General features: G+C 42.1%; 1 protein-coding gene across 1 annotated transcript; it reads right to left on the reverse strand.

Annotated features, from left to right (window-relative positions):
- Window positions 1-5798: 5798 nt before the first annotated feature.
- On the reverse strand, window positions 5799-27924 carry ISY1 (ISY1 splicing factor homolog). Its single transcript, XM_054035271.1, has 11 exons — window positions 27794-27924; window positions 26911-26933; window positions 25215-25266; window positions 21986-22051; window positions 21399-21441; window positions 20149-20261; window positions 17442-17559; window positions 15623-15745; window positions 11144-11253; window positions 9079-9165; window positions 5799-6694 (listed from the first exon to the last, which is right to left on the reverse strand). Exons 1-11 carry the CDS (start codon window positions 27794-27796, stop codon window positions 6587-6589), a joined length of 846 nt encoding a protein of 281 aa, XP_053891246.1. The 5' UTR covers window positions 27797-27924; the 3' UTR covers window positions 5799-6586.

A 27924-nucleotide genomic window follows, 5' to 3' on the forward strand; every position in this document is an offset into this window, starting at 1 on the left:
CTAGGGGTTACAGTGGACGAGAAGCTGGATATGAGTCAACAGTGTGCCCTTGTTGCCAAGAAGGCTAACGGCATTTTGGGCTGTATAAGTAGGAGCATTGCCAGCAGATCAAGGGACATGATCATTCCCCTCTATTCGGCATTGGTGAGGCCTCATCTGGAGTACTGTGTCCAGTTTTGGGCCCCACTCTACAAGAAGGATGTGGAAAAATTGGAAAGAGTCCAGCGGAGGGCAACAAAAATTATTAGGGGACTGGAGCACATGACTCATGAGGAGAGGCTGAGGGAACTGGGATTATTTAGTCTCCAGAAGAGAAGAATGAGGGGGGATTTGATAGCTGTTTTCAACTACCCGAAAGGGAGTTCCAAAGAGGATGGATCTAGACTGTTCTCAGCGGTACCACATGATAGAACAAGGAGTAATGGTCTCAAGTTGCAGTGGGGGAGCTTTAGGTTGGATATTAGAAAAAAAATTCACTAGGAGGGTGGTGAAGCACTGGAATGGGTTACCTAGGGAAGTGGTGGAATCTCCTTCCTTAGAGGTTTTTAAGGTCAGGCTTGACAAAGCCCTGGCTGGGATGATTTAGTTGGGGATTAGGTCCTGCTTTGAGGTCCCTTTCAACCCTATGATTCTATGATCCATAAGATTTGCCATACCAGATCATAACAATGGTCCATTAAAATTGGGGTCCCTGCTCCAGTAGTGGCCTTTGCTGGATTCTCCAAAAATAGGCAAACTTCTTATATAGTGCACAATCTAATTGTGCAATGGTATACATATGTAGGAGACTCTCTTGACACCTTACATATGCTGTTTCATTACCCCTATCTTAGCTTGGCATATCCACAAAATATTGGGTATAAAATTATCCAGTCTCAGTTTTAGAATTCAGTCCAGATCAGTAGAACAGGTCAGCCACCGACTCGCCGCTCGCCTCCTCAGCCCCCCTCCCCCAGCTTGCCTACTCACCCCCTGCCACTGCCCACCCACTTGCCTCCTCTCCTGCTGCTGGCTCACCTGCCCCCCCGCCACTGGCCGCCCGCTCGCCTCCTCAGCCCCCCACACCCCTCAGCTCACCTACTCACCCCCCCGCCACTTCCCGCTCACCTCCTCAGCGCCCCTCCCTCACCCGCCGCTTGCCTACTCACTCCCCCGTGGGCCGTACAGTGAGCCCAGGTGGGCCGCATGTTGTGCAGGCCTGCTCTATGCTATGGCCTGCAGCCATATTGCAAAGCACTCCACAGCATTCCTAGGTAGAGGTTATGGCAGAGTCAAAAGGAGAAAGCTGGAGTGAGTGGCACTAAAAGGGTATTTGTGGGTTTTAAATTGAAAAATGTACAATAGCTCAGGTCATAAGACTAATGATATCAAACAGAAATGGAGTAGTCAGGATAAGATTAATATGGTCATACTGCTAACTGATGGGAGGAAAGTGTTAATGCAGATGAAGGATGTCACACCGGTACCCAGCTGGCAAGCAGAACAGGAACAAACCAACCATGGTAGAGTAATCCTATTATGGACTTCTAGCTCTCTCATCCTTTGATATAGTAATGAAGACAAGAGAAGGTCAAAGATAAAGCTTCTTAGCGGAGACCCAAAAGTATGCTAAATAAATTTGCAAAGCAAAGTATCTAGAAAGAAGGAAGCAAAAAAATATGAAAACAATTTTAAGTTGTCAAAGTGGAACTGAGTTAAGATGAGATATAGAGTTTAAGGTATTATACCTACACGAACAGGCAAAAGAATCTGAGTAGCTAAGGAGGACAAATAGTAAGTGTGCAAGACAGTAGGGTCTCTCAGAATGTCCTTCATCTCCTGTATCTGCATTTCAGAAAGGAAAATGTTATGGTAATTTTTTGTTCAACAAAAAATGGGACAGGCCTGAGTTTTAATTTTATACTTTATCATGTGAGATACAGCCACGTGGTAGCATGACTGACCAACACTAATGTAATTGTATCTAATTAAGAAGTCAGCAGATGCCTTAAGGGAAGTCATGCCCCATGTGTGCAGTACAATAATTATAGGACAACAAGGCTAGGACCAGACTATCTGCAGGCTTTCGTGATCAAAGGCATAACTAGAAAGTGCCCTAGACCAGTGCTTTTCAAAATGCGGGTCATGACCCAGTACTGGGTTGCGGAACGTAAGTCACTGGGTTGCGGCAGCTCTGGTCAGCACCGCCAACCAGGCCGTTAAAAGTCCTGGCGGTGGTGCTACCCAGCTAAAGCAGGCTAGTGCCTACCTGTTCTGACACCACGCTGTGCCCCGGAAGCGGCCAGCAGCCGGTCTGGCTCCTAGGTGGGGGGCCATAGGGCGTCGTGTGCTGCCCCCATCCCGAGCACCAGCTCCGCACTCCCATTGGCTGGGGGGAAAGAGGGGCGGTGCCTGCGAGAGAGCACCACATGGAGCTGCTTGCGCACCTCCGCCTAGGAGCCAAACCTGCTGCTGGCCACTTCCGGGGCTCAGTGCAGTCTGCAGTGCCAGGACAGGTGGGAAACCTGCCTCTGAACCCCCGCTGCGTTCCTAACTGGGAGCCACCCAAGGTAAGCCCACACCTCAACCTCACATCCCAATCCCCTGCCCCAGCCCTAAGCAGCCCCCCAAACCCAGAGCCCCTTCCTGCACCCAAAACCCCTCATCCCCAGCCCCACCCCAGAGCCTGCACCCCCTGACCCCTTCCCACAACCCAACCTCCTGCCCCAGCCCAGAGCCCCCTCCCACACCCTGAACCCCTCATTCTCAGTCCCACCCCACAGCCCTCACCCCCAGCCTGAGCCCCTCCCACACTCCAGGGGAATCAACAATTTTCTTCAACTGGGTTGCAGAAAAAAAGTTTGAAAACCACTGCCCTAGACTAGGGGAGAGCAATTAGAACGCCCACTTTTGGAACATTCATGTCAACAGTTCCATTGGCTTCAGTGGAACTACTCACATGAATAAGGGTTGTGTGAGAGGCTCAGAACTACTGTGAATGATCAGAAATACACCTGGGGAGGTAGGTGAATTTGCTGAAGGTTTTGAACCCTAAGAGTAGGAGTATGGGGGCTACAGGATTGCAGGATCTTTCCAGATACAATCTGGAATAATTTTAACAGTCAAATTATTTTGGCAAATCCTTCTGGTCACTCTTCTCTCTTCCCAGGATACTAGGATTTGGAGACTGGGACTGACAAGGCTATAGTAAGCTGCCTGCTATTTTACTAAACTCCGAGCCCCATTAATGGTTCCTTACCACTGGGGAGAAGAAGCCGGCTCTTCTAGTACCCCTCTCACGTTTCCTTGGCTCAGGTTCAGGTACCTTAGTTGAGCCAATGTTCCTGGTTCATAAACATGGGTGCTAAAGGATCTCTCTACCCAGCATGCCCTCTTAAAGGGCCTATTTCTAAGCAAGTTTCAGAGTAACAGCCGTGTTAGTCTGTATCCGCAAAAAGAAGAACAGGAGTACTTGTGGCACCTTAGAGACTATCCAGAGATTGACTCTTGCTAGCCAAGGAGGCTCCAGGGCAGGAGCCCTGGGGAAACAGTATTGGCATCTGTCTTGTGTAGCAAAGGAGACTTGCTCACAAAGCAGTCAGTAGCTCCTACCTGCAAAGCAACAAAAAATTAAAGAAAAAGGTTATGAGCAAAAGCTGATAGCATCATACCTTTCTTGGTTATCCGCTCAAGTATATTTAAACATTAATGTAGGCCAGAAATTAACTGAATAGCAATTGAAGTTTGTATGACCCACTCCCCAGGAGTCAAACAGGTATTGGGGAAGGATCACAACCACCCTGCCCTTCCCATATTGCTAAGTGGAAGATGAGTCCCAGCATGCAAGGGGTTGAGAACCACTGCTTAAGAGCTGCATGTAGCTATATCCTTCATATGGCATAACAATCAAACAATGTGCAATGGTTGAATTCTGTAATGTCACGCACACAAACCTGCTGAGGAGGTTCATTCCTCCAGAAGATCTGCAGCTTTTCAAAGACTCCTAAATTGAGTCTCAGTACTCAATCTCATGGCTATGCTCAGTGGGATGTTAATACTAGATTTTTTGCATAAGCCTACTGAAATTGAACTCTTAAGAGAAAAAACTGGCAAAAGCCTGAAAGTGCTGTGAAGTCTTTAAATGAAGTGAAAGGACTATAGTATTGAATGTTATAACACAAATACTTATGGTGCTCATGTCTCTCATTCATTAACCCTCTTCTACAAACAATTACCATGACTTTCCCATCCATGTTCTTTGCAGAGAGAAGAGGGGGAATTAAATTAAACAAGCTTGCTAAACAAACTGGTTGAGTCAAATCTTGGTCATGAGCCTAAAGTCAGTCAAATTAACCCAATTAGGCAAGATATTAATGCAACAGTCAGCCTAGAATTATGTTCTATAATTACATACAATATCTGTTTTTCACATTAAAACTAAATGAGCTTTCTTCAGTTGCTAACTGGAAACAACCCTTTTCAGCAGCTGGTATTCTTCTCATGACCCATTTTCAAATTTCTTCTGAAAAAACATCTTTTCCCGCTACCTCTTATTGGCTCTCATTTTACCTTAACATACTGTAATTCCATGTGTATGGGGATAAAAATCACTGCATACAACCATTTTCATAAAATAGTTCAGTCATGTTGCTAAAACACATGGAAGCCCATTACATAAACCACGTTATGATGTAATAAACACTACTCTGAAAATATCTGAAGTCCTTATAGGCTTCACTGACCCTACTCAATGCAATTTTACCCCAGAGCATAGCATAGACATCGCACTGGGTCTTGGTGGTAGGTATTTGTGGAAGTAGATAAAAAAATTAAAAAGCCTCAAGTGTTCATATTGCCTTTACGGTCACTGAGCACAAGATGGTGTTGAAAAGCTGCAGTCCCTGTTTGAAGAGCTCCATTTTCAGAGGATCTAGAGGACAGCACTGAGCAATTGCTCATCTGTTCCAAGGGCTCTCTTAAGCAGATACAGTAGGTTTCTGTCAATCATCCTGTTCAACACAAGATGCTGCCAAGAAAGTTAGTGAAGTGGTACAGGCTGAGGGGCTTTCAATATGCAGGTCACACCCAGCTTTACATTTGTTTCAATGGACCTGTATGGTAACAGCTGATGGCCCTTGCCACAGTGGCTGACCAATATCAGAGTTCAGATTAGGGCAAGATGGCAAACGCTCTGCCAAAAGAAGACTGATCTTATGCTGGCTAGCTAGGGAAAAGACTCAAGAAATTGTGGTAGTATCAATTCCTTTGATTGAGGTAGATATGTATTTGTTACTCAGGTTTCCAATTGAGGTGTTGTCAGATTCTCTACTCTTCTTGTAGGTCCAGAAATAGTGGTAGTGGCCTTGAGTGCTTTTATTTTTTTTTAAACATGGATACTAGACAAGATACAGACCTCATCACAGGAATCCATACCTTTGCCACCTTCAGACTGGATTACCACAATGCGATACACAGGGTCTACATTTTAAGACTGCCTGGGAACTTTAGCTAGCACAGAATCTGCCTGTTTGTTGAACGCTACATTTCTCACAGACTATGTTCTGTGAAAAGGAGTGACTTCCAGTTAGTCTCCATTCATGCCTGTACACCAAGATATTCAGGTTTCATAAGTTATTAAAACTACATAGCTTGGGTACCTCAGAGATTGCCTCTTGTCATGTGCTACAGCAGCCAAAAGCAGCTGGTGATGAGAGAGTTAACAGCCCTCTGGCTAAGGGATCTTATGACTTTCCTTCTCTGTTTATAGTAAGGAAAACACACATTATTTTGAGTCAGACTGAAAACAATATAGAAAAAAATAGTTTGTATAAAATGCTTTACTAAAAAGATCTGAGTAACTTATTACAAAGGTGAAAAAGTAATTACAATAATTGCTGAAATATCCAGCACTCTAGCAATCCATCCGGGAACAGTCATGAATCAGAACAGGAAAAGAGTTTCAGACAGACTACAAGAAAACTGCATCGCTTGGGCAGATAAATGAGAGTTTACTTCAGAGTTTGAGTGATTTTTCTGAAATTTATGAAATAGTCATAGAAACTGTCTTCAAACTCCATCTCAGACTAACAGGTTATAGGCTAGCCTAATAGTTTAGAATTAGCAGACCTCCATCTAGAGGTCACCATAGGACGGTAGAATTAATAGTCAGAATGTGGAGGAATGAAAAGTATTTGCCAGCCATGTCACTCCTAGGGCATCTCCTCTGGCTTCAGAAGGAAACTCTTTGGTTTGCTTTTCTATTCAAGAGTGGTCGCTATGGAAGTGACCACTAGAGAAAGGGAAAACACGGAAGTAGGGGAAATAAATGGAAGCTAGAAAAAAAAAAATAGTACTGAAAACATGAAGGAGGCCAACTTATTTTTGTTGGTCATTTTTTGAGACTGAGGGACAATAAATACATTCCTTAGGGTGGAGACAGAGGAAAGGACAAACCTATATGGAGTAGGCAGGAGGATCACCTTTTAGTCTTAGCATTAGGAAAGACTAACACAGTTGCTGATGAGTCTATATTTAAGGGATCAAAGTAATTGCTGTCAGGATGGATTGTAAAAAATAAAAAAAAAACATGCCACTAAGTGGTGAGACACTACAACCCGAGAAGTCTTTTAGCGTCTTCACTTTGGGCCATGAGAGTTTCACTGGCATACTTCTGGAGAAGCTCCATCTTCTTTCTCCGGACAAGAGCTTCCTCAATCTGTAAATACAAAATATAAAATCATTCATTCACTATTCACAATTCAATCACTAATACCCAGAGATTCTAGATCAGGCAGAAAAGAAAGCAGTCTGTGAAGGCTGGAAGAAGTTGGCCTTTTATCAGAAAGTGGTACTACACAGGGACAGAAGCAGCAATAGCATTCATATTGCTCTCAACGTTCAGCTAAAAAATAATGTTGGTCAGCAAAGGCTATCATTGGAACGGAAGAGACTGAGGACTTTACACAGCTTTGCTACTGCACATTAGTATTTAAAAACCTTCCGTGGTTGACTCATTTTCCATTATTTTGGATATGATGTTCCGCTCAGAACTCCGATTGGATAAAATAATTCAAGTGAGTCATTTTCCCGCTACAGGGCTTTGCAATGAGATTTGGATGCACAAACATGACCGCTCTTAAAATAGGCTAAATCCATACCACAATAGGTTAATTAATTTGCACTGTTTACTCTTCATTTCAAAGTCTTGAAAACAAGACTAGTTTGTTTTTTTATCAAAGAAAACTGCCTGCATATGTTGCAGTCTTAATAAAATCACCACTATGTTCCCGACACAATTACAGGATTAAACATCCCCACTTGAACTCTATATGCTCAAATACATGCAACAATTTTTTTTTAGAAAGAGACAGCCCTTAGCCACAAAGTCTGGATCTGAACTTCCAGCACATGAGAAAGTTCAGATCCTGGGTTTTGGTCTGAACCAAACTCTAGTATTTCAAAAGTTTTGTGCAGAAATTCCAAGTGCATGTAAAAAATATGGATTTTCCGTTATTTAAGAGGTTGCCAAGGAGAAAATGATCAAGAAGTTCTACATTTGTCCTAAGGATATAAATCAATAGGTGCAATTCCACTTATTTTTACAATCAGTGTTGTCATTTATTTTCCCCCCCTCTCTTTAATTGTTCTCTCTGAAAGTCAAATATGACCACAATGAGTACAAAATAAGAAGTGGAATTGCAGCTACACTGATTTAAATCTTTAGGATAAGGCCTTGTTATTGATCATGCCTTTTTCAGGAACCTTTACATCATAAGAAGTTCAAAGCTTAGTTAATGTAAAACGGCATTTCTATACAAACATCACAAGATAAATTAAAATACGCTCCTCATTCCTTTTCAAATCCACATAATTCTTATTCACAGTACACTGCAAAATAAACGTTATTCCTACTAAAAAATATTACATATTTATCTAAATGAGACTGTACCTAGTACATGACCTTTAAAAAGTTCATTCAAATTCCAGAGGATGAACACCATTATAAATGATATCCACACTGATTTTGATTAAAAATAACACTCTCTTCAGCTCTAGGCTGCAATAGGCAAACCTCATTAAAATAAGAAATGGATGATTTAGTCATTAGAAACAGATTATTATATTCCAGTGAGTAACACTGACAACGGAAAAGGGTCTGGTCCATTAACACTTGCATATATTTACCCAAGAGACAACTTTTCTGCTTTACAACTGGAATCCCCCTAGAATTCCCCTTGCCTACATCAACAGTAGTTCAGCATCAGATACCCTGTTCTGACTGTTCCTCACAGTGCTGTACTCACTGAATCAACAGTACTGCTATTCAGTCTGCAGCATTTCTCTCCCCTATAATTTTGCCATCTCATTTTAGCATAGATTAATACTGTATGCTTCAACCGCTTCATATGGATACATTACTGTTGTCCTTTCTTTCCTCTGCAGCTCCGGTGCCAAGCATTATGGGGTATGTGTGTGAGGCAGAGGCACATGTAGTGCTAGGTAAACAAACTGGGTGAGAAGTCTCAAGAGTTGTTTCAGGCAAATTGATAAAATTAAGCTAAGTTGTACCCTAGAACAGTTTCAAAAGTGAACAAAAAGAGTGACTGATTTCAGGCTCATCTAATAAGGCCCATTTTTAAGAATGGTCACTTGATTCCCTACACAAACAAACAAAGCAATCAAAAATAGAGGCATTAAAAGTGAACAAGAAAAAAAGCCAGATGCTAAAACTCCAAACACAAAAACTTAGAAAGTTAATGGTAGCAAACCAGGGCTATCTTTCGAGTAACCCATCATAATGTATATTCTTATTTGCACACTACTTTACAAAACATTTGAGACTCTCAGATGAAAGCATTTGAAACTACAAACTTTATGTCTCATAACACTCCTGGAAGGTAAACATCCCCATTTCAAAGATGGGTAAATGGAAGTGAAGAACTTAAGTGATTTCCACAGCGAGAATATTCAGGAAAAGAACCCAGGAGATCTGCCCCCTAGTAGGAAACACTTTCTATAGGATGCCTGCCATTATTTAGGTCCTGAATTGTAATAGCCTGTGAATGTCCCATGTGCCTTTGTCTCCCCGTTATTTCTTACCTCTTGTTGTGATGGCACTGGAACATGGGCAATAAATTTCTGCTGGCCTTCTTCGCCTTCTTTTTCTTTGCCGCTTTCCTCATCAGACTACAAAATTAAAGAAATTTACACAAGCTTATTTTGCAGTTTCCATCAACAGGTCACTACAGCTAAACCTCACTGATCTGCAGTAGTGGAGGCAAACCCAAGGCAAATTAATGAGGCTTGCGAACCACAAAGTGCTGGGGGCATGACCACTGCAGGAGACACTGCACTCCACGCAGCAATAGGGAAGCATCACACCACCCTGACCCTGCTTCTTAAAGTCCTAAAACAGAGTTGCTTACTTTCCTCTGTACCAGGTGCCATCCCTTGTGCTGCTGATGTATGGATGTGGGGCCACTTTCTTACTTTTCCCACATTTCTCAGCTGGGGCAGTGCAGAGAAACTAGTTAACTCAGGCAGGGGATTGGGGCCTTTACAGAGACAGCCATGCCATTTTTCTGTTGAGTGGTTGCTCAAGAGCTGGCACCACCACCCTCCTCGCTCCCCACAGCTGGGCTCAATGTAGCCATGGGAGATAGCATAGATATAGATAGAGCAAGGTGGTGGGGAAACAGCAAGGCAAACTTTGTCAGCTAGACTAGTTCCTATGACAGGCCCAGAAGAGCTGCATGCAAGCAATAAGAACATGCTTCTGCAATGCTGCTGACCTCCCAGGAATAGGGCTACTTCTGTCTCCTATCTCAGGGTCTCAGTGAGAGTGGGATAGGGTTAGGAGTGACATGCACTCCCCCCGCATTGCTCTGCAGGAAGCATGATGTCACAGCAGTACCCCTGCTCGTTAACACCAGCAGAAACTTGCTAATCTGTGCTTCACAGAAGAGCAAAGCTGGAGGATAGTTTTGTAGTACATCAAAGTGTGAATAAGTGAAGTTCTACTGTACACAAAACAACTCGAGTTCAACTACAGACACTAAATATTCTACATATTGCACACTGTTGTATCTGTACTGATAAGTAAAACCTTTTGAGAGATTCAGAGTCTCAAATGCCATCTACATCAATATCCCCCACAATAAAAACTCAAAATTAGTCTTCTTACTTCGTTTTCATCATTCCAACCACTGGAAAAAGCCTTCCCAGGCTGCTGACTTTGGTCTCACTCTAAGCATGACTTAGAATCAAAAGCCCCATTCTAGTGTTAATTTTTATCAACCACAAACATTTATGCATAGGGCCCTAACAAATTCACAGCCATGAAAAATGCACTGTGAAATCTGGTCTTGTGTGCTTTTACCCTATACTGTACAGATTTCATGGGGGAGACCGTTTCTCAAATTGCGGGTTCTGACCCAAAAGGGAGTTGCAGGGGGACCATAAGGTTATTTTAGGCAGGTTGCTGTATTGCCACCCTTACTTCTTCGCTGCTTCAGAGCTGGGCATCCAGAGAGTGGCAGCTGTTGGCCGGGTGCCCAGCTCTGAGGGCAGTGCCCCGCCAGCAGCAGTGCAGAAGTAAGGGTGGCAATATCATACCATGCCACTCTTATTTCTGCACTGCTTCCTTCAGAGCTAGGCGGCTGGAGAGTAGCAGCTGCTAACTAAGGGCCCAGCTTTGCAGGCAACAGAGCAGAAGTAAGGGTGGCAATACAATATCATGCCACCCTTACTTCTGTGCTGCTGGCAGTGGCTCTCCAGCTCTGAAAGCTGTGCCACTGCCAGCAGCAGCGCAAAAGTAAGGGTAGCAGTACCACATCGCCCCTACAATAACCGTGCGACACCACCACCCCCAACTCCTTTTTGGGGCAGGACTCCTACAATTACAACACAGTGAAATTTCATATTTCAGATTATCAAAAATGATGATTTTTTAAATCCTGTGACAGTGAAATTGACCGAAATGGACCATGAATTTGGTACGGCCCTACTCATGCAGAGAATACAGAAGGTAGCAAAATTCTCCTCAGAACAAAGCTGCCACTCTGCTTCCAAGTAATTAATGCTGAAGACATCTAAAAGGATACTCATGCTATCCAGGCTAACATTAATTGCTATCAAGACTTCAGTCTCTTATTCACTGGGGTACCTCATCATCGACGGCATAGATGTTTATTTCCTCTTCTTCCTCCTCCTTGTCACCTCCCGCAAGTCGTGCCTCTCTCTCTACTTTCCATTTTTCCACTGCTTCTGCTATGACTGGTTGGAAAAATAAAGTGAGGATACTATATAACTAGGTTTAAAAGCAATGTCAGACAAGAAAGTCAGTTCTAGAGCTGACGCTAATTCTTCTGAGCGCTTGTATACAGACTTTTACCACGCACTTGTAACAATGCTCCTGGTTAGATCCACAGGGATTGAACTTGGGACCTCCATCTAAAAAGCATGAGCTTCTGCTGATTGAGCAAAGGATTAGGTCCATTAGTTCAAAGGCAGAGGAAGACCCCAAACAAGTAAAGGTAGTTATCCACCAGAGGGAGAAAAAGTCACACTTAGGGCACGTCTTCACTACCCGCCGGATCAGCGGGTAGCAATCGATCTATTGGGGATCGACTTATCGCGTCTAGTGAAGACGCGATAAAATCGATCCCCGATGGCTCTGCCGTCGACTCCAGAAATCCACCACGGCAAGAGGTGGAAGCGGAGTCGACGGCGATGCGGCAGCGGTCAACTCGCCGCCGTCCTCACAGCCAGGTAAGTCGACCTAAAATATGCAACTTCAGCTACGCTATTCACGTAGCTGAAGTTGCGTATCTTAGGTCCACACCCACCCCCCACGTCCCCCATAGTGTAGACCTAGCCTTAGTGTGAACTGCACTGTAACCAGGCTAAACCTTGGACGTGATCAAGTTGTTAGACTGGTTACAGAACATGGTTAATGGCCCAAACTCCACACTATAATTGTGTTGTAACCAGATCCAGGGAACACTGTTCTAAATGGATTCCATACCACAGCTATATTTATAGTGCAAGCAGGCACAAGAAAACAGGCTGCTTGATGGCAGTTATTGTACCATAAGACTGTCAAATACAAAATTTCTCTTACTTGAGTAATTTCTACATGGTTTAACCATGTTCTCTTTGACTTATTTTTATTTTCTCCATTTTATAATCCATGCCAAATGAAGTGTACTTTTTTTTTTTTTATTAAGGTAACTGGAATTGGTTGTAGAGACTTTATGATGTGGATAACCGCTGTTGGGCTACTATACCTGGGGTACTGCAAATGCTAATACACCCTTAACTATAAGAGTAGCAGTGCTACTTCAAGTTATAAGTAGTGTGAACATTGCTTCACTCCTCTTTTCTTCATGCCTTTACCTGATATTGCAGCCTTCACGTTAGGGTCCACATCTATCTCAAATGAGCCTGCAAATATCCTGCAAGGACTACCAACGTATGCAATGACAGCCCATTTCAACCATTCAAGGTTAGTCAGTCTCCTAGCAAAGAAGACAGCAATGTCTCTAAAAAGCCCATAGAGATTTGCTAATAGCTTTCTTATCATGCAGTTAGAGTTACAATACCCAGAAAGCAGCAATTTTTCATCTTTGACAGCAACTGGGGAATTACTAGCCCCTCTTTATTCATGTAAAGAAACAAAACTACAGGAGGAAAAACTGACCACAATCATATAGTTGTTCTGCTATGTGATAGCATCAGTAATGAAAAAGAAAGCTATTGCTAATTAGGAAAGTTCAAGTAGTGTATAACCTTTTAATTCTATATCTCACATGAGCAGACCATAAAAGAGCCTGGATGATGTCTCACATAACTGGTGACCTTTAATATTTTTTAATAAAAAAATAAAGATGTCATGTGCTGTTACTTTGGGGCAGTCCGTCACATTTTTTTTCCTCCCAGTATATCTGAAGCACCCATCCCAACAATTCTAGGAGCTTTTGAAACACACACACAGGTTAAAAATCCAAAATATTATTTTCCCAAACTCCAATGAATTGCCCACCAAAATAACCACCTTCTTCATGGGACCCCATAACCCTGAACCTCCACCCAATCAAAGGATGCTAGAGAAAACATATACTCTTACAGCATGCTCCAGAGGCCAACAAATTCCACCTTACATGAACCAATTAAATTCCCTGCCTCCCCGCATTCAAACCAAAGGGCTTGAGCATCTCCATTTATTACAAATGGCACAGCGTCACTTGGGGAGAAAGTTTCTTAGGCAGTCACGTGAATCTAGTATACTGCCACTCCTGTCTGTAACCAATGATGCCAAGATAAAACACTAGAAGTTTTTAATGTTTGCAGTAGCCCCTATATGCTCAGATCTTGTTTTCACTTTAATGCTTCACTCCTTCCTATGTATTTGAGCTCCCAGACCCTCCCTGTTCCCACCTATTGCTACCTTCCACCCACTTTAGGCTCCATCCCACAACACTCAAACTGTTGCTACTCTCATATCCCTACAAGAGTCTGACCCACTCCTTCCACTGTGCTCTCCCACTATTCCCTCCACAAAGGATCCAATCCCATTCCTGCCAAATGCTTCTATCCCATGGTCAATGGCAGCCCAGTCCCATGCCATTACTGCTGCCTTTACCCACCCCTCTTGTGCGCCCAGCACCCTGCTCCTCTCACCGCTCCAACCACTGCTGGATCCTCACCCTCTCACTTAGATCAGCTTGATCTATTCTTACCTACTTCTGGTACTCCCTCCACATTCTACCCAGGAGCAAGCCAAATTGTGCTCCGACCCCAGGTTTGCAGCAAGACTCTGATTTGAGGCACTAGCACTAGATCCTGTAGTAAGTAGGAAGCTAGGCAGCAGCCTGCAGTCTTTAGAGGCTCTCTTAACATGGTTTCCTAAATACCTCCCCTTACTGCACAGCTTTCAGCATTCCTGTGCTACTGAAATTGCAGGTAGTGAAAGGGGACCTGGCTTTGCAGCTGAATTCAGGTGCTGTGTACTGTGCAACACATGGGGCCTGCTCAAACATATTACAACTGAATGTTTGCTCCTTCTAGCTGCAGCAAAACATATGCAAGTTGATGAGTACACAGCCTGGATTAGCATTTATGGTAAGATCAGGTCACAGAGTGGCTAGCCAAAAAGAACAACTCTGCAGGAAAAACAAGGGGGGAAAAGCCATGAAAGAAAAGTCTGTTGTAAGGGACTTGAAAAAAGATTGAATGCATTACCTGTGGCTCTGACATCATCATCATCATCATCATCTGACTCACCTGAAGTATATAATGCAGATTTGTCTCTATGTATTCAAAAGAGACTGAACTAAACCAGAAAGGGACGAAGTCAATGGAATAATATCAAGTCTACAACTAGAATGACACAGGCATTAAATTCAAGAAGGTAGAACCTGAGACTTTTACTGGTTGCTATGCAGATGAGCTAACTCAAGTCAACCTAATGTTTTCCCCATAAATATTGATGTCATACTGGGGAGAGAAACCAGGTGAAAGGCAGTATTTCATAACTATTTATAGAGCTTCCCCCTATAATCAATTACAGCAGCTCGGCTATTTCCTCTGTGGCTCATCTAATTCCCTTTAGACTCATTCCTTCCATACTATAGGAATTAGTTTTCCCTGTATCCTTGTGATTACAAACATAACAGTTTGGAGTATGCTTAGGCTAACTGGAGTCAGATGGTAAATCACACAAATGGTTTCTACTCCTTTATACAGGAAACCATTTAGGATCAATAAATAACTTAACCAGTTTTACCAATGCACATTTCTAAATGCTAAGTTTAGGTTACATTCCAATGGACTTTTTTTTTTGTGCAAGATGTTCTACTGAATTCATGTATGCCCCACCATAGCAATACTAGCAATCAGGGCTAAGTATAGACCTTTTCCAGTGGACCTTAAAGTGCTACACAAAAGCAGGAAAACTGGTATCTTCATTTTACAGGCAAGGAACAGAGGTACAGAGAGGCTAACGTGCCCAAAGCCTGTTCGTGGCAGTACCTGGTATAGTACCTAGATATCCAATACCCACTGGCTTCAGTGGAAAGGTGTAAACCAGCTGGCTTCCAACAAAAATTAGTCCTTGCAGCTTTATACTTTTGTTTGGAAGCAGATAGAGGAATGAGAGAGATTGCATCCCCTCTTTAAATGAAAATATGCTAGTTTTCCTGAATTTGATTTTTATATAACTAAGTCAAAGGTTGCTGAATAAAGTTTTACATTGAGATTTCAGCAAGAGACATCCAGAAAGAGTGACAGGAAGATGCCCACTTCCCTTGCCTATCCTTTTATTTTAAATGGAAGCATAGTAGTTAAATGGGACAACAAAAATATTCCTATCAAAGAGCTGTACAGTACACTAAGTTAAAAAACTATCAAAGGTAGGAGTACTGCTTACTCACTGTAGTTAGAACTATGTACAATGAAGATCTACAAACCAGAAGAAAAGGCAGTGAAGCACCATTTTAAAGAGTAAAGGCAAAAAAAAAAAAAAACCCTTCTGCTCTAGTAACATGCAACTTGGAGATGGTTACATGTAACAAGCTGGGGACACCAGAAACAGCCTTAAATGAAACTGCACCCCATTTATATAGGACTTTTTGATCTCACATACCTTTCTTTTCATGTTCCTGTTCCAATGGCTCCAAGACACCATCATCTTCATCCCTGTAGCCGTAATACTCCGCATCAATAGCCTTCATAAGCTCAGCTCGAGTCTTCCTTGGAGGAGGGAGGGCTGAAGGAACAAGTGACCATCACACTTTCAACCATCCCAAAAAAAAAAAAAAAAAAAAGTGACATTCTACTAAATTTAACAGCTGGTCCTGCCCTCATGGATCACATCAACCCTGTACCATTTGTCTAGCAAGGCAGATTAATTTGCATTCAGATTGTGTGATTTCTGACCATCATCCTAACCCCTCACATTCCCATCAGTTTCCACTTTCTGGAATTTTCTTTAGGTTGATACCAGCTTCATGCTGCCAACCAGTGCTCCTAGAAAGTAGTTTTTCTTTGAATTCTACAAACCCTACTTCAGCTGTGGATGACAATATCTAAAAGTGGATAGGGAAATCCCACCTGGCCCTCTGTGGCTATGTCTAGACTGCAATGAAACAACTGCAGCTGGCCCATGTCAGCTGACTCAGATACACAGGCTCGGGCTGTGGGGCTATAAAATTGCAGTGTAGAGGCTCAGGCTGGAGAGCACACTCTGGGACCCTGCATGGGGGAGGATCCCAGAGCCTGTGCTTCAGCCCTAGCTCAAACCTCTACACTATAGCCCTGTAGCTTGAATGCTGCGAGTCCAAGTCAGCTGAGACAGGCCAGCTGTGGATGTTTTATTGCAGTGTAGACATACCCAATGAGATTCTGGAGCAAGGCTTCCTGAGGAAAAAGTTTAAAATGGTTCCAGTTGGGCTTTTAGGCCCAAGTGCCTCTTGACCAAATTATGCAATATTTATACATAAGATTGGCTAGGACCAGCCAAAGGGTAAATAGGTCCACATTACAGGAGATATCCATTGATCACCTGCCTCTTAAGAAAAATAAATGACTGAGATAGAAGATTAGATAAGCCATTGATCAGTAACAGTATAGCAGTCTATATATAGTTTCTGATTAATGGCCTATCTAGTTCACAAGATAGATTAAATCCAACTCATACAAATAAAGAAAAAAAAACTTTTTCTATAGGATATTTACCTTTTCCTTTGACTACAAAATTAGTTAGCGTTCTTAAGCATTACAGTGAATACAAGAAGCAACTTTTCATGAAGATTTAGTCAATATGAAACTTGTAGTGGAGGGCTGAACACAGGCAGAGTCATTTTAACAGGACAGCATCAAATAGTTTTAACCAAAGGTTAGTTTTATGAGCTTACAGGCATGTCATCCTCTCTTAGAAAAGTAGTGTGGTCCCTACTTCATACTAAATACAGGAGGTGGAGCATGAATTTAAAACAAGGAAGGGAAGAGAAGACACACAATTTCCCCTTTTATCATCCTGCCCTTGTTTGAAACAGTCACTGAATTAATATAAAATATTTGAGCTTTGGGAGTGCAGAAAAACAATTTTATCTAATTCCATTCAAGATAATCATGGCTGTGAAAGAATAGGCATGTAAATAAATGGGTTTCTTCTCAGTCAAAGAAAGAGCTTTTAATGGATGATGACTTAGTTATACTGTGGTAAATGTTTGACTAGACTGATATGTACACAAAGATTCTTTTCCCCACCTCTTTCGCTAGGATTCACCCTACATTTCAGATGACACATTTTGTATGACAGGAGAGATGCTAAAGAAATTACTCTGATGTTATCCTGGCTGAAAAAGTCACAATTCTGAAGAAGGGAAAACTTCACATCTGTGATAGTGACCCATCAATAGAGAAATAATGAATAATTCTGAAAAGTAGCTAAAGTTACTTACGTTCCTTTTCAAAGAGCTCTCTGACACCCGGTAAATCTTTAGCAGCTCCAAAATATTTGTAACCCCTGTTTCCTGGAACTTCCTTTCCTTCATGATCTAGCATTTTAGGACCAACTCTCTTTAAAAATAAAGCAGATAAAAAAAATCATTGCTCCTGTCCACGGTCATTTTTCTTTCCCCATGTTAATTAGCATTACCCATGCTCTGGTTTACTAGGCTAAAAAACTGCTCTCAATCTATGTCAGATGATTCAGGAGTAGCAGCCCACTCAGACAATCTTTTTATTTTTCAAAAGAGAAAATGTCCTTTTACTGAGTGCCAAGCAGTTAGAAGGACTATGCAAAGCATAGAGTACTCTGACCCACGGCAGACCCACCTTGTCACCCCACATACTGGATTTTACAGTAGAGGAACAAGGTGGGATTAAAATGCCATACACAGAAGTTTACTATCTGGCTCCCTATGTGATCCTTATCAGTCCAACTTTTAATAGACGGCCCTGATAAATCAGCACAAAATTACTAGAACTGTCAAGCAATTAAAAAAATTAATTGTGATTAACGGCACTGTTAAACCATAATAGAATATCATTTATTTAAATATTTTTTGATGTTTTCTACATTTCCAAATATATTGATTTTACTTACAACACAGAATACAAAGTGTACCGTGCACACTTTATATTACAAATATTTACACTGTAAAAAACATAAATAGTATTTTTAATTCACCTAATACAAGTACTGTAATACAATCTCATCATGAAAGTTCAACTTACAAACATAGAATTATGTACAAAAAATAATTGCGTTCAAAAAAAAAAAAAATCAATGTAAAACTTTAGAGCCTGTAAGTCCACTCAGTCCTATTTCTTGTTCAGCCAATTGCTCAGGCAAACAAGTTTGTTTACATTTGCAGGAGATAATGCTGCCTGCTTCTTGTTTACAATGTCACCTGAAAGTGAGAACAGGTATTTGCATGGCACTGTTATAGCCGGCGTTGCAAGATATTTAGTGACAGATGCGCTAAAGATTCATATGTCCCTTCTTGTTTCAACCACCATTCCAGAGGACATGCATCCATGCTGATGACGGTTCTGCTCGATAATCATCCAAAGCAGTGCGGACTGACGTATCTTCATTTTCATCATTTCAGTCAGATGCCGCCTGCAGAAAGTTGATTTTCTTTTTGGTGGTTCAGGTTCTGTAGTTTCTGCATCAGAATGTTGGTCTTTTAAGACTTTTGGAAGCATGTTCCACACCTTGACCCGCTCAGATTCTGGAAGGCACTTCAGATTCTTAAACCTTGGTTTGAGTGCTGTAGCTATCTTTAGAAATCTCACATTGGTACCTTCTTTTTGTTTTGTCAAATCTGCTGTGAAACTGTTCTTAAAACAAAAAACGTGTGCTGGATCATCATCCGAGACTGCTATAACATGAAATATATGGCAGAATGCAGGTAAAACAGCAGGAGACATACAATTTTCCCCCAAGGAGTTCAGTCACTAATTTAATTAACACTTTATTTTTTTAAATGAGCATCATCAGCATATAAGCATGTCCTCTGGAACGGTGGCCGAAGCATGAATGGGCATATGAATGTTTAGTATATCTGGCATGTAAATACCTTGCAATGCCAGCTACAAAAGTGCCATGTGAATGCCTGTTCTCACTTTCTGGTGACATTGTAAAGAAGAAGTGGGCAGCATTATCTCCTGCAAATGTAAACACACTTGTGTCTCTTAGTGATTGGCTGAATAAGAGTGTAGGACTGAGTGGCCTTGTAGGCACTAAAGTTTTACATTGTTTTGTTTTTGAGTGCAGTTATGTAACAAAAAACCCTACATTTGTAAGTTGCACTTTCACAATAAAGAGAATGCACTACAGTACTTGAATGAGGTGACTTGAAAAATACTAATTCTTTTATCATTTTTACAGTGCAAATATTTGTAATCAAAAATATTAATATAAAATGAACAGTGTCAACTTCATATACTGTGTTGTAATTGAAATCAATATACTTAAAAATGTAGAAAAACATCCAAAATATTTAATAAATTTCAACTGGTATTCTATTGTTAAACAGTGCGACTAAACTGCGATTAATCACATTTAAAGTCGCGTGAGTTAATTGCTATTAATTGACAGCCCTACAAATTACATTTTGATTTTTCATCATGAGATGTTTTGTGTCAGAGACCTGAATGTCAAAAGTCAAGTATTTCATTATTTCATGATCAGTCAGAGCCATTTACTCTCTGCTAAACACCTTTACACACTGACATGTAATACAGGACAGTGGAACCACAGAAAGTGGCAGGTAGAGTTTGTGTCTCTCTTCGGATTCTGAACAAAAAGTACTAATAGCCTTATCTTAACAAGGCCCTAAGGCTGAAAGAAAGTCATCAAATAGTCATTTTCAGAACCAGGAGAGGGAGAGAAAGATAAGACATCACTATTTGATCTAACATGCCATTCAGCATGTTTAGAGGTTGAACAAGATTTGTTGATCATTGAAATACCAGCCACTAGGAAAAAAATAACCAAGTGTGTTTAATACATCTCTGTTGTACGCACTATGAAACAACGATCATGCAATATTCAGTAGATTAAAGTTTCTAGTCTTGGGTCGATGGGCTTTCACTTTGCTAGCCATTCACAGTTAACTGCAGAGATGCTGTTTGCCAACACAGTTGTTTTATACTTACTGCATAATCAGGACCTCCCAGCTCCTTTATCCGGACCTCCCAGTGCCCCTTCTCTCTTAGGAGTTTGTTAATTTCATCATTCAAGTCTCGAATTCTGAATTCACCTAAACCAGCTTCAAGATAAAACAAATCAAGAAGTTCTTATAGAGACTGTATATTAACCACTTCAGAAAGACTCATTTCTCTCTGTTCCTCTATGGGGAATGCTCCCCAAACTCTTGTTGGAGTCCCAGCACTTTTCTTGCTTTAACCAGAGGTCTTGCCTCATAACGAGCAGTTTGGGGGCTCAAAAGACTTAACTTGAGCACGCTGCTCCTGCTTGGAGAGAAAGACACAGTGCTCCTCCTTGGACCAGGTACTGACCCTCCTATATTTTTTTCTATAGGAAACTCATTTTTATCCACTTCGCCAGGAAGCAAAATCTTAAATGGGGATGAAAAGTGACTGCTCACTGGTCCATGACCAGTACTTAAGAGTACATTATTCCTAAAAGCACTGGCCTATCTATTTTCAGTCCTGGCATGTCATGAAGTGTATAATGCCCGGGTGTCATTTAACTTAATTTTCTTCAATATTTGTAGTTGAATACTGACACCTAAACGTCAATAGTTTCACAAAACTAAATTAATGAAACCTTAAGACATGCTTCAACAGCACAGTTAGGATAAAATATTGGACTTTTCTCCCTTATTTAAATTGGGCTATTGTAGCTCTTCATGAAAGCAGAAACAAGAACTGTTCATAACAGCAGTTCACATAGCCTCTCAGGTTTCCTAGTGCAGATAATCCCAGTGGCATTAAAGATTTTTAATTCGTGAATTTTTAAAGGTAAATATTTACCAACAAATATTGAAAAAAGTGTAAGAGTTAAGCAAAACAACACAACACTTTAAAAACTAGGTCTAGCCATAGATAGCATTAAAAGCATCCACTAAAAGCAGGTCAGAATTGATGTGAGGGAAGGAGGTAAGAGGGCAAACAGAATGATGCAGTTTTAACATCAAATCATTATTGCTAGAAACAATTGCTATGCCCCACTGCAGAGGTGGAGTTCCTTCCAGCTCTAGTGGCAGATATTGAGCATTAAAATAGTCACCAGGACCACTGTCCAGCAGTGCTATTTTGAGACCAATCCACAACTTAAAAACAGCAGCCAATATGACTTTATAGCCAGGTAAATTGCAGCAGTGAGTTAACTGACACTGGAACCAAAGTTTCACACAAGTCAACTGCAATTAAAAGATGCTCACCATTTTGAATCTGTGCCACTTTCTTGGAAATTTCTCCAATAATCTATTTAAATAAAAACAATTATGCAGAAATTAGTTTTTCTTGATGAGTCAGAAGTCAGGGTAGTTTCAACTGTTAAACCATTCTACATGCTTAAGAGAACTCATATTTGAAATATCAGTAAGATGTTAATAAAAGTTTAATTTGGGCACAAATACTACTTATAATGAATGAAGAAGTATCCATACTGGGAAATGCATCATCCATGACTCCTTTTTGTTCAGGCATTTGCACCTTTGTGCTAACAATAACCTGCAGTCTATCCTTTAACTTTCTGGTCATTTTGGTTAAAACATGACACACACTATTTTAGCTCAGACCTAGGTCAATTCTTAATTTAACTGTTTACACACAAGCTAAGGAGAACAATTCTAGCAGCAAAGAAATATTAGACTTAGTTCAGTGTTCAGTACAATTACCTCATTAATTTTAATTGTATACATATTTTGTTAAAATTATGCATATTTCCTAATTTGATTATTTACCAGTTCATCCTCTACAGAATTAGAAAAGCCTGATGTTCACTGACTATATATGCGATGCATACCTGACGTCTCCATTTCTCAGCTTTAGGCAACTCATTACATTCTGATGCAAGAAAAGGTCTTCGTTCCTGTTTGGGAGAAAGACATGTATAGTAACTCCTCACTTAACATTGTAGTTATGTTCCCGGAAAATACAACTTTAAGCGAAATGATGTTAAGCGAATCCAATTTCCTCATAAGAATTAATGTAAATGAAGGGGTTAGGTTCCAGGGAAATTTTTTTCGTCAGACAAAAAGACTATTTTTTATTTTATTTTTTTTATATACACACACACACACACACACACACACACACTATAAGTTTTAAACAAACAATTTAATACTGGTACACAGTGATGATGATTGTGAAGCTTGGTTGAGGTGGAGGAGTCAGAGGGTGGGATATTTCCCTTACTGCTAAACGATGAACTAGCAATTGGCTGAGCACTCAAGGGTTAACTCTCACTTTACAAGACAGCAGGAATGGAAGGAGATAGGCGCATTTCCCCTTTAAGTACACTGCTTTGTTAATTAGATCAGCTTGCTGAGACCTTAGATGCTGCAAGCTCCCTGGTGTGTCCCCCCTGCTCTATGGAAGATGGGGTAAACGGGGTGCAGGAGCAGGGGAGAGTGGAACACCCTGACATTAGCCCCCCTCTACCTTCCCTGCCCCCCACACAGCAAGCAGGAGTCTCGGGGAGCAGCTCCAAGGCAGAGGGCAGGAGCAGCACATGGCAGTGGGGGGAGGGACACAGCTGAACTGCAGGCATCTGCTGCACAGGGAACTTAGGGGAGCGGGGAGCTGATATGGGGGCTGCCGGTCCACCCTGGTTCCAAGCCCCCACCAGTTAGCTGCAACAAGCTGCTCTTCCTGCAAGCGGTAGACAAAGCAGGCGGCTGCCAAATGATGTTAAAAGGGAGCATTACACAACTTTAAATGAGCATGTTCCCTAACTGATCAGCAACATAAGAACGAAACAATGTTAACCGGGACGACTTTAAGTGAGGATAAAGCTTCAAACCACCTAATACTGAAGCTTGACCTGTTCCCAAAGCAACTGATATTTCATGCTCTGAGTGTAACATGCCTCCTTACTCGAGTTTCCTCTGTTCCCATCCCATTTTTAAAGATTTCATATAACAGCCCTGATGAAAGAAATTCTATTTAACCACTGAACACAGCCACCAATTCAAGCCCAGCATGTACAAAATAGAGCCTGTCATCTTCCATTCAAACCCTTTTCCCTCCATTCTCCAAACCCTATTCTCTCCATTCTTCATCACCAGCAATGCTCCAGTCAGTGTGGCTCAAGCATAGTATCACTTTTGATTCCTCTGCCCACATCTAGTCCACAGGTAGATTCTATTGCTTCTCTGTACATCTATAAAGTCTATCCCTTCCTTTCTATTGCTGCTGCTAATATTCCAGTCCATGCTCTAGTTTTCTGCATTAACAACTACAGCTTCCAACTCCATGGCCTCTGACCCTTCTAGTTCATTCAAAAAGCTGCTACAAAAATCATTCCTTTCCTGCCACTAGCCACTTCACCACCTTTGTTTGCATCCTTCCGTTAACTTGTTATTCCATACATACGTTCATAGTATTCCTCACCTTTAAGTCTCCCTACTTACATATTTGCCCCTACAGCTCCTCTTACTCCCACTTCTTATGCTCCTTCCAGGCCTCATTTTCACATAATTTATGTCTCCCCTTATGTTTGGAACAGCCTCCCAATTAGTGTGTGTCCCTCAACCCCAAAACACACATCATCCCTTCCTCTGGGAAACTCCTGAAAAGCCACCTGTTCGAAGTTTTACCTGCAATAGCCACTGTTTCCTACTACATTACTCTATATCAGGGGTTCTCAAACTTCATTGCACCGCAACTCTCTTCTGACAACAAAAATTACTACAGGATCCCAGGAGGGGGGACTGAAGCCTGAGCCCACCCAAGCCCCACCAGGGGTGGGGAACAAACCCAAAGCCCTACTGCCCCAGGCCAGAGGGCCGAAGCCGAAGCCCAAGGGCTTCAGCCCCAGGCGCCTGTAACCTTAGCCCCGACACCCAGGGCTGAAGCCCTAGGGCTTGGGCCCTGGTTCCCAGCAAGTCTAAGCCAGCCCTGGCGACCCCATTAAAATGAGGTTGCAACTCACAGTTTGAGAATCACTGCTCTATATTGTCCCCATAGAGTTTATAAATGTGTCAGCTCTAGGGAAAAGATGCAAAATTATAACTCAGAACAAAGCCCTTTAGAGTAGGTTGTGTGTGTCCTTCTAAAAAACTTACTCCAAATCCTTCCATTGACCTGATCCTGCAATTCACTTGAAGAGGGTGGACTCCTGCACCCACACAGAGCTCCAGTGGAGTCAATGCATGGCTTCTCCTGTGGAGTCAGTTAAGAATCAGGGCCTAAGATTATGGGGATTTTAGTTTCAGAATCCAGCCTTTTGACCAGTGGTTTTACACAATATAAAGCCACTGGCATCAACTATTTTTCAAGTCATGTGGGAATCTAACTTGATTTGAGGGTTAAAAGTTTCTCCTAGGGTGCATGGTTAAATTTAAGTATAGATGTGATAGGAGACACCACACATGGCTGAATAATGGCACAGCATGCTGTGTCATGTGCAAGCCCCGAGTTCAGAATAGCCCTGGAAGTGGAATGCTTAGCGGTCGCTACTTTGGTAGTACAATACTAGGGAAGTGAAAAGATTATAAAAGGGCTTTTCTAGCTCTCCTGAGCTAGTTGGGAAAGAAGCCAAACAAAGCCCATGATCAAAACCAATGACAATGAATGTACAGCCAGTTAGCAGAAGGAAATCTCTTATCACTACATTTATATTTTTAGAATTGCCTTCTGAGTTACCTTGCTTGTATCTCCTTGTTATTCTTCCAATATCAAGGCATATTGCTTATACTGTGAAATGCCAACTTGGCTTGGCCATATGGACTATTTAAGCATGGTCCACTGTATGCCTCTCCAGCACAGTTTTTTCAGCCCTTCCCCAGCAATAACTGTTACTTGTGAGTTTTGTTGCCAGACTGCTTTCCAGAGCTTCTCTCAATTTAAGCCCCTTTCCCGGTGACCAACACCTAGCCCTTGTGCAACAATTACATGTGTCACATTCCCTCTGCTCGCAGTTGTTGAAGCAGCACTGCATGTGGCTTTGCATTATGTGCCGATAGGTGAGGACTAATTTCTTGGTGATTCATTTAAAAATAACATAGAAGACCTATTTTTCTCCAGCCTACCTTAACTTTTCCTTCCTCAAGCTGAGCTTGGCGAAATCTCGCCAAGGCTGTCCTGAAAGGAAGAAAGGAAATTAGATTACTTTTAAACCTCTTCATTCTAACAGCAGTGATCTTCTAAACCAAGGTTTTCAAAGAACTTAACTGGTTAAGTTTTGCATGGATACACTATATTATATATAGGCTTTCAAAAAAGAAAATGATAGCTACTGTTTCCATTAAGAACATTCCAACACTGAAGAAGCCACCAGTCAAAGTAGTCAACACCAGTTACCAGTGCAGTCACCCAGCCATGAATTTTATGGAGCTTACTATTAGAAGTACCAACAGCCTGCTAGGGGGCAGGGAGACAAGGATATCGAGCTTGTTAATTTTAAAGAAACATTTCTCAACAGCTCAGGTAGACTCCATTTTCATTCTGTGGCTGATTAATATACATAGCTTGTTTATTTTAAAAATAGGTATGTCAAAAATTTCTGCAAGTATCTCTACCACCACTGCCAAGGGGTTCTTCAAAAACCCATCCCTCCATTGTTCCCAATAAGCAAAGCTACAGCACCCCTGACTCTAGCCAAGAGGACTGCAAGGTACTTCAGACTGTGCTCCTCTAGTGAGCTAAAGAGGACACAGTTGCTTGAGACAGATGAAACAGCTCCTAAGGGTACAGGGCATAATAATGCTGCAGTCCTCCCATTATGGGAGTGAGGGACTGAATCAAGCCTTGGTTGCATCAGGCTACTTCTACGTTAGTTTCTGGTAAATTAAAAACCCAAGAACAAAACACTTTCCAATGAGCTAAGAAACTCTCACAGGACAAAGTACTTTGTGCAACATCTCTGTTGTATGCACTATGAAATGCCGATCATCCAATATTCAGTAGATTAAAGTTTCTAGTCTTGGGCTGACATACCACATTGATTCATAATATTTTATCACACATCTCCAATGGGGGTTTGCAATTCTGTAATAAATTCACGTTTACAATGCTGAAGACAATTGACAGATAAGAGACACAGGTGCCATGATAATGCAAGCAAATACTTCAAACCAAGGGCTCACCTCCTGAATGCTCAATATTAATCTTGCATGTTCACCTCTGCCCAGCCAAAACGACAACATAGCTGTTCCAGTAAGGCCCACTAAAAGCGCTACCACACCTGCATCTGACATCTAACTTTAGTAACACTTCTAGAATCCAGAGGCTAAACAGCACCACTGGTTCATGATTTCTCATCTTGTAATGTCCATAATTGCCATAACACGCAATTGATTAAGTAGTGGGGGAGCATTACAGAAGTCCTGATACTTGGAATGCCATCACAAATTATACTTTACAGGTACGTTTAACATGTAATATGACTGTGTATTAACCAGGGCTCCTTGAATTTAAGTCAGTGTGGATGGAATACCACTGCCTTTCAAGCATGGAGCAGATCATCAGTCCTGTTCGTACATCAAAATACATATATGAAAGAGTCATTTGCATATATATACTATTACTTTGAAATAAAAACAAGTACTTAATTTAGACTGTAAGCAGGAGCTGGAAGCACTGTACATGCTGACAGAATTTATTAGCTAAATAACACATCTAAGTGTTCAGTTACCAAGATGATAGGCAACAAATATCAATAGGAGATGCACTGTGACAGACACTTTGAATGACAATCAACATAACCAAGTTCAGAGCTGTACTTACATAGCCTTTTCTGCATTTCGAGCCTAAAGAAAAAAAAGAAACAGATTAACATGCTAACTAATACTTCAAAATTCAGTCAGTCTGGCACAAAAATGACTAGAACTAGTAAACGCTTGCAAATAATGAAAATAGGAACAAAGTGCCCAGATTTGTTCAAAATCTCAAACTAACACCTCCCCCAGTCCCCATCTCAGGCCTTAATGCTTATGTATATTATTGTTGCACCTAGGATGGACCAGGACCTCACTGTGCACTGTACAAACTCAGAAAACAGAGTCCCTCTCCAAAAGATGTTACAATCTAAGTGTAAGACCAGAGAACAGATGGCCAACCAGACAGGCAAAGGAGCACAGGGAAATAATGTGACGCTGCTTCAAGAAGAGGGTGAACAAACTGGATTTTCCGGGAAGCCCACACGTGTCCTGGGAGCTGCTGGCAAAGGGCAGGCAATGAACACACTGGGACCGTGAGAGGGCACACAGCCTATATGAACTCCATGCTGCCGGGGAAGAACGTTTGTACTGCGCCAAGCACAAGGGTCTGGGCCCATGCCTAGGGTCCAAGGCTCTACCACAACACAAATCACAGCAGCAGCCCCGGCCCCTCCTCCTTGCGAGCCGGAGCTACTCACAGCGCGAACCCATCGCCCCAGACACAGCTGAGAGGAACGTGGGCGCGCGGGGCCGGCACAACACAACCGGGGAAGCGGGGCGGAGCCGTCTCTAGAGAAGGCCAAGGCCTGCCTGGTGGAGGGGAGCCGGGCGGGGGCGGCCTGTGTGGAGAGGTGACCGTGGGGATCCCCAGGGTGCGGGAGGGGGTCCCAGCAAGACCGTGGGCGGAGCTGGCTGCGGGGCCCGCGGCGCTGACACAGCCCGTCACTCACCATGATCCCCGCCGCCTCACGGGCCCCGCAAGTGGCACCTTCTTCTCCGGCCGCTTCCCACGCGCGGGCAACAGGAAGCGACGCCTCGGCGGGACAGATCAGAGGTCAGCGCAAGCCGCCAATGCCCCGGA

Source organism: Malaclemys terrapin, chromosome 7 (assembly GCF_027887155.1).
Source record: "Malaclemys terrapin pileata isolate rMalTer1 chromosome 7, rMalTer1.hap1, whole genome shotgun sequence".
Lineage (NCBI taxonomy): Eukaryota > Metazoa > Chordata > Testudines > Emydidae > Malaclemys > Malaclemys terrapin.

What these genes read in the sequence shown, in the direction of transcription:
- ISY1 (XM_054035271.1), bottom strand. An exon ending in CGAAATGCAGAAAAGGCTAT is followed by an intron (nt 25,267 to 26,910) that starts GTAAGTACAGCT and finishes TCTTCCTTTCAG; the next exon opens with GACAGCCTTGGCGAGATTTC. An exon ending in AGAGCTCTTTGAAAAGGAAC is followed by an intron (nt 15,746 to 17,441) that starts GTAAGTAACTTT and finishes TTGTTCCTTCAG; the next exon opens with CCCTCCCTCCTCCAAGGAAG.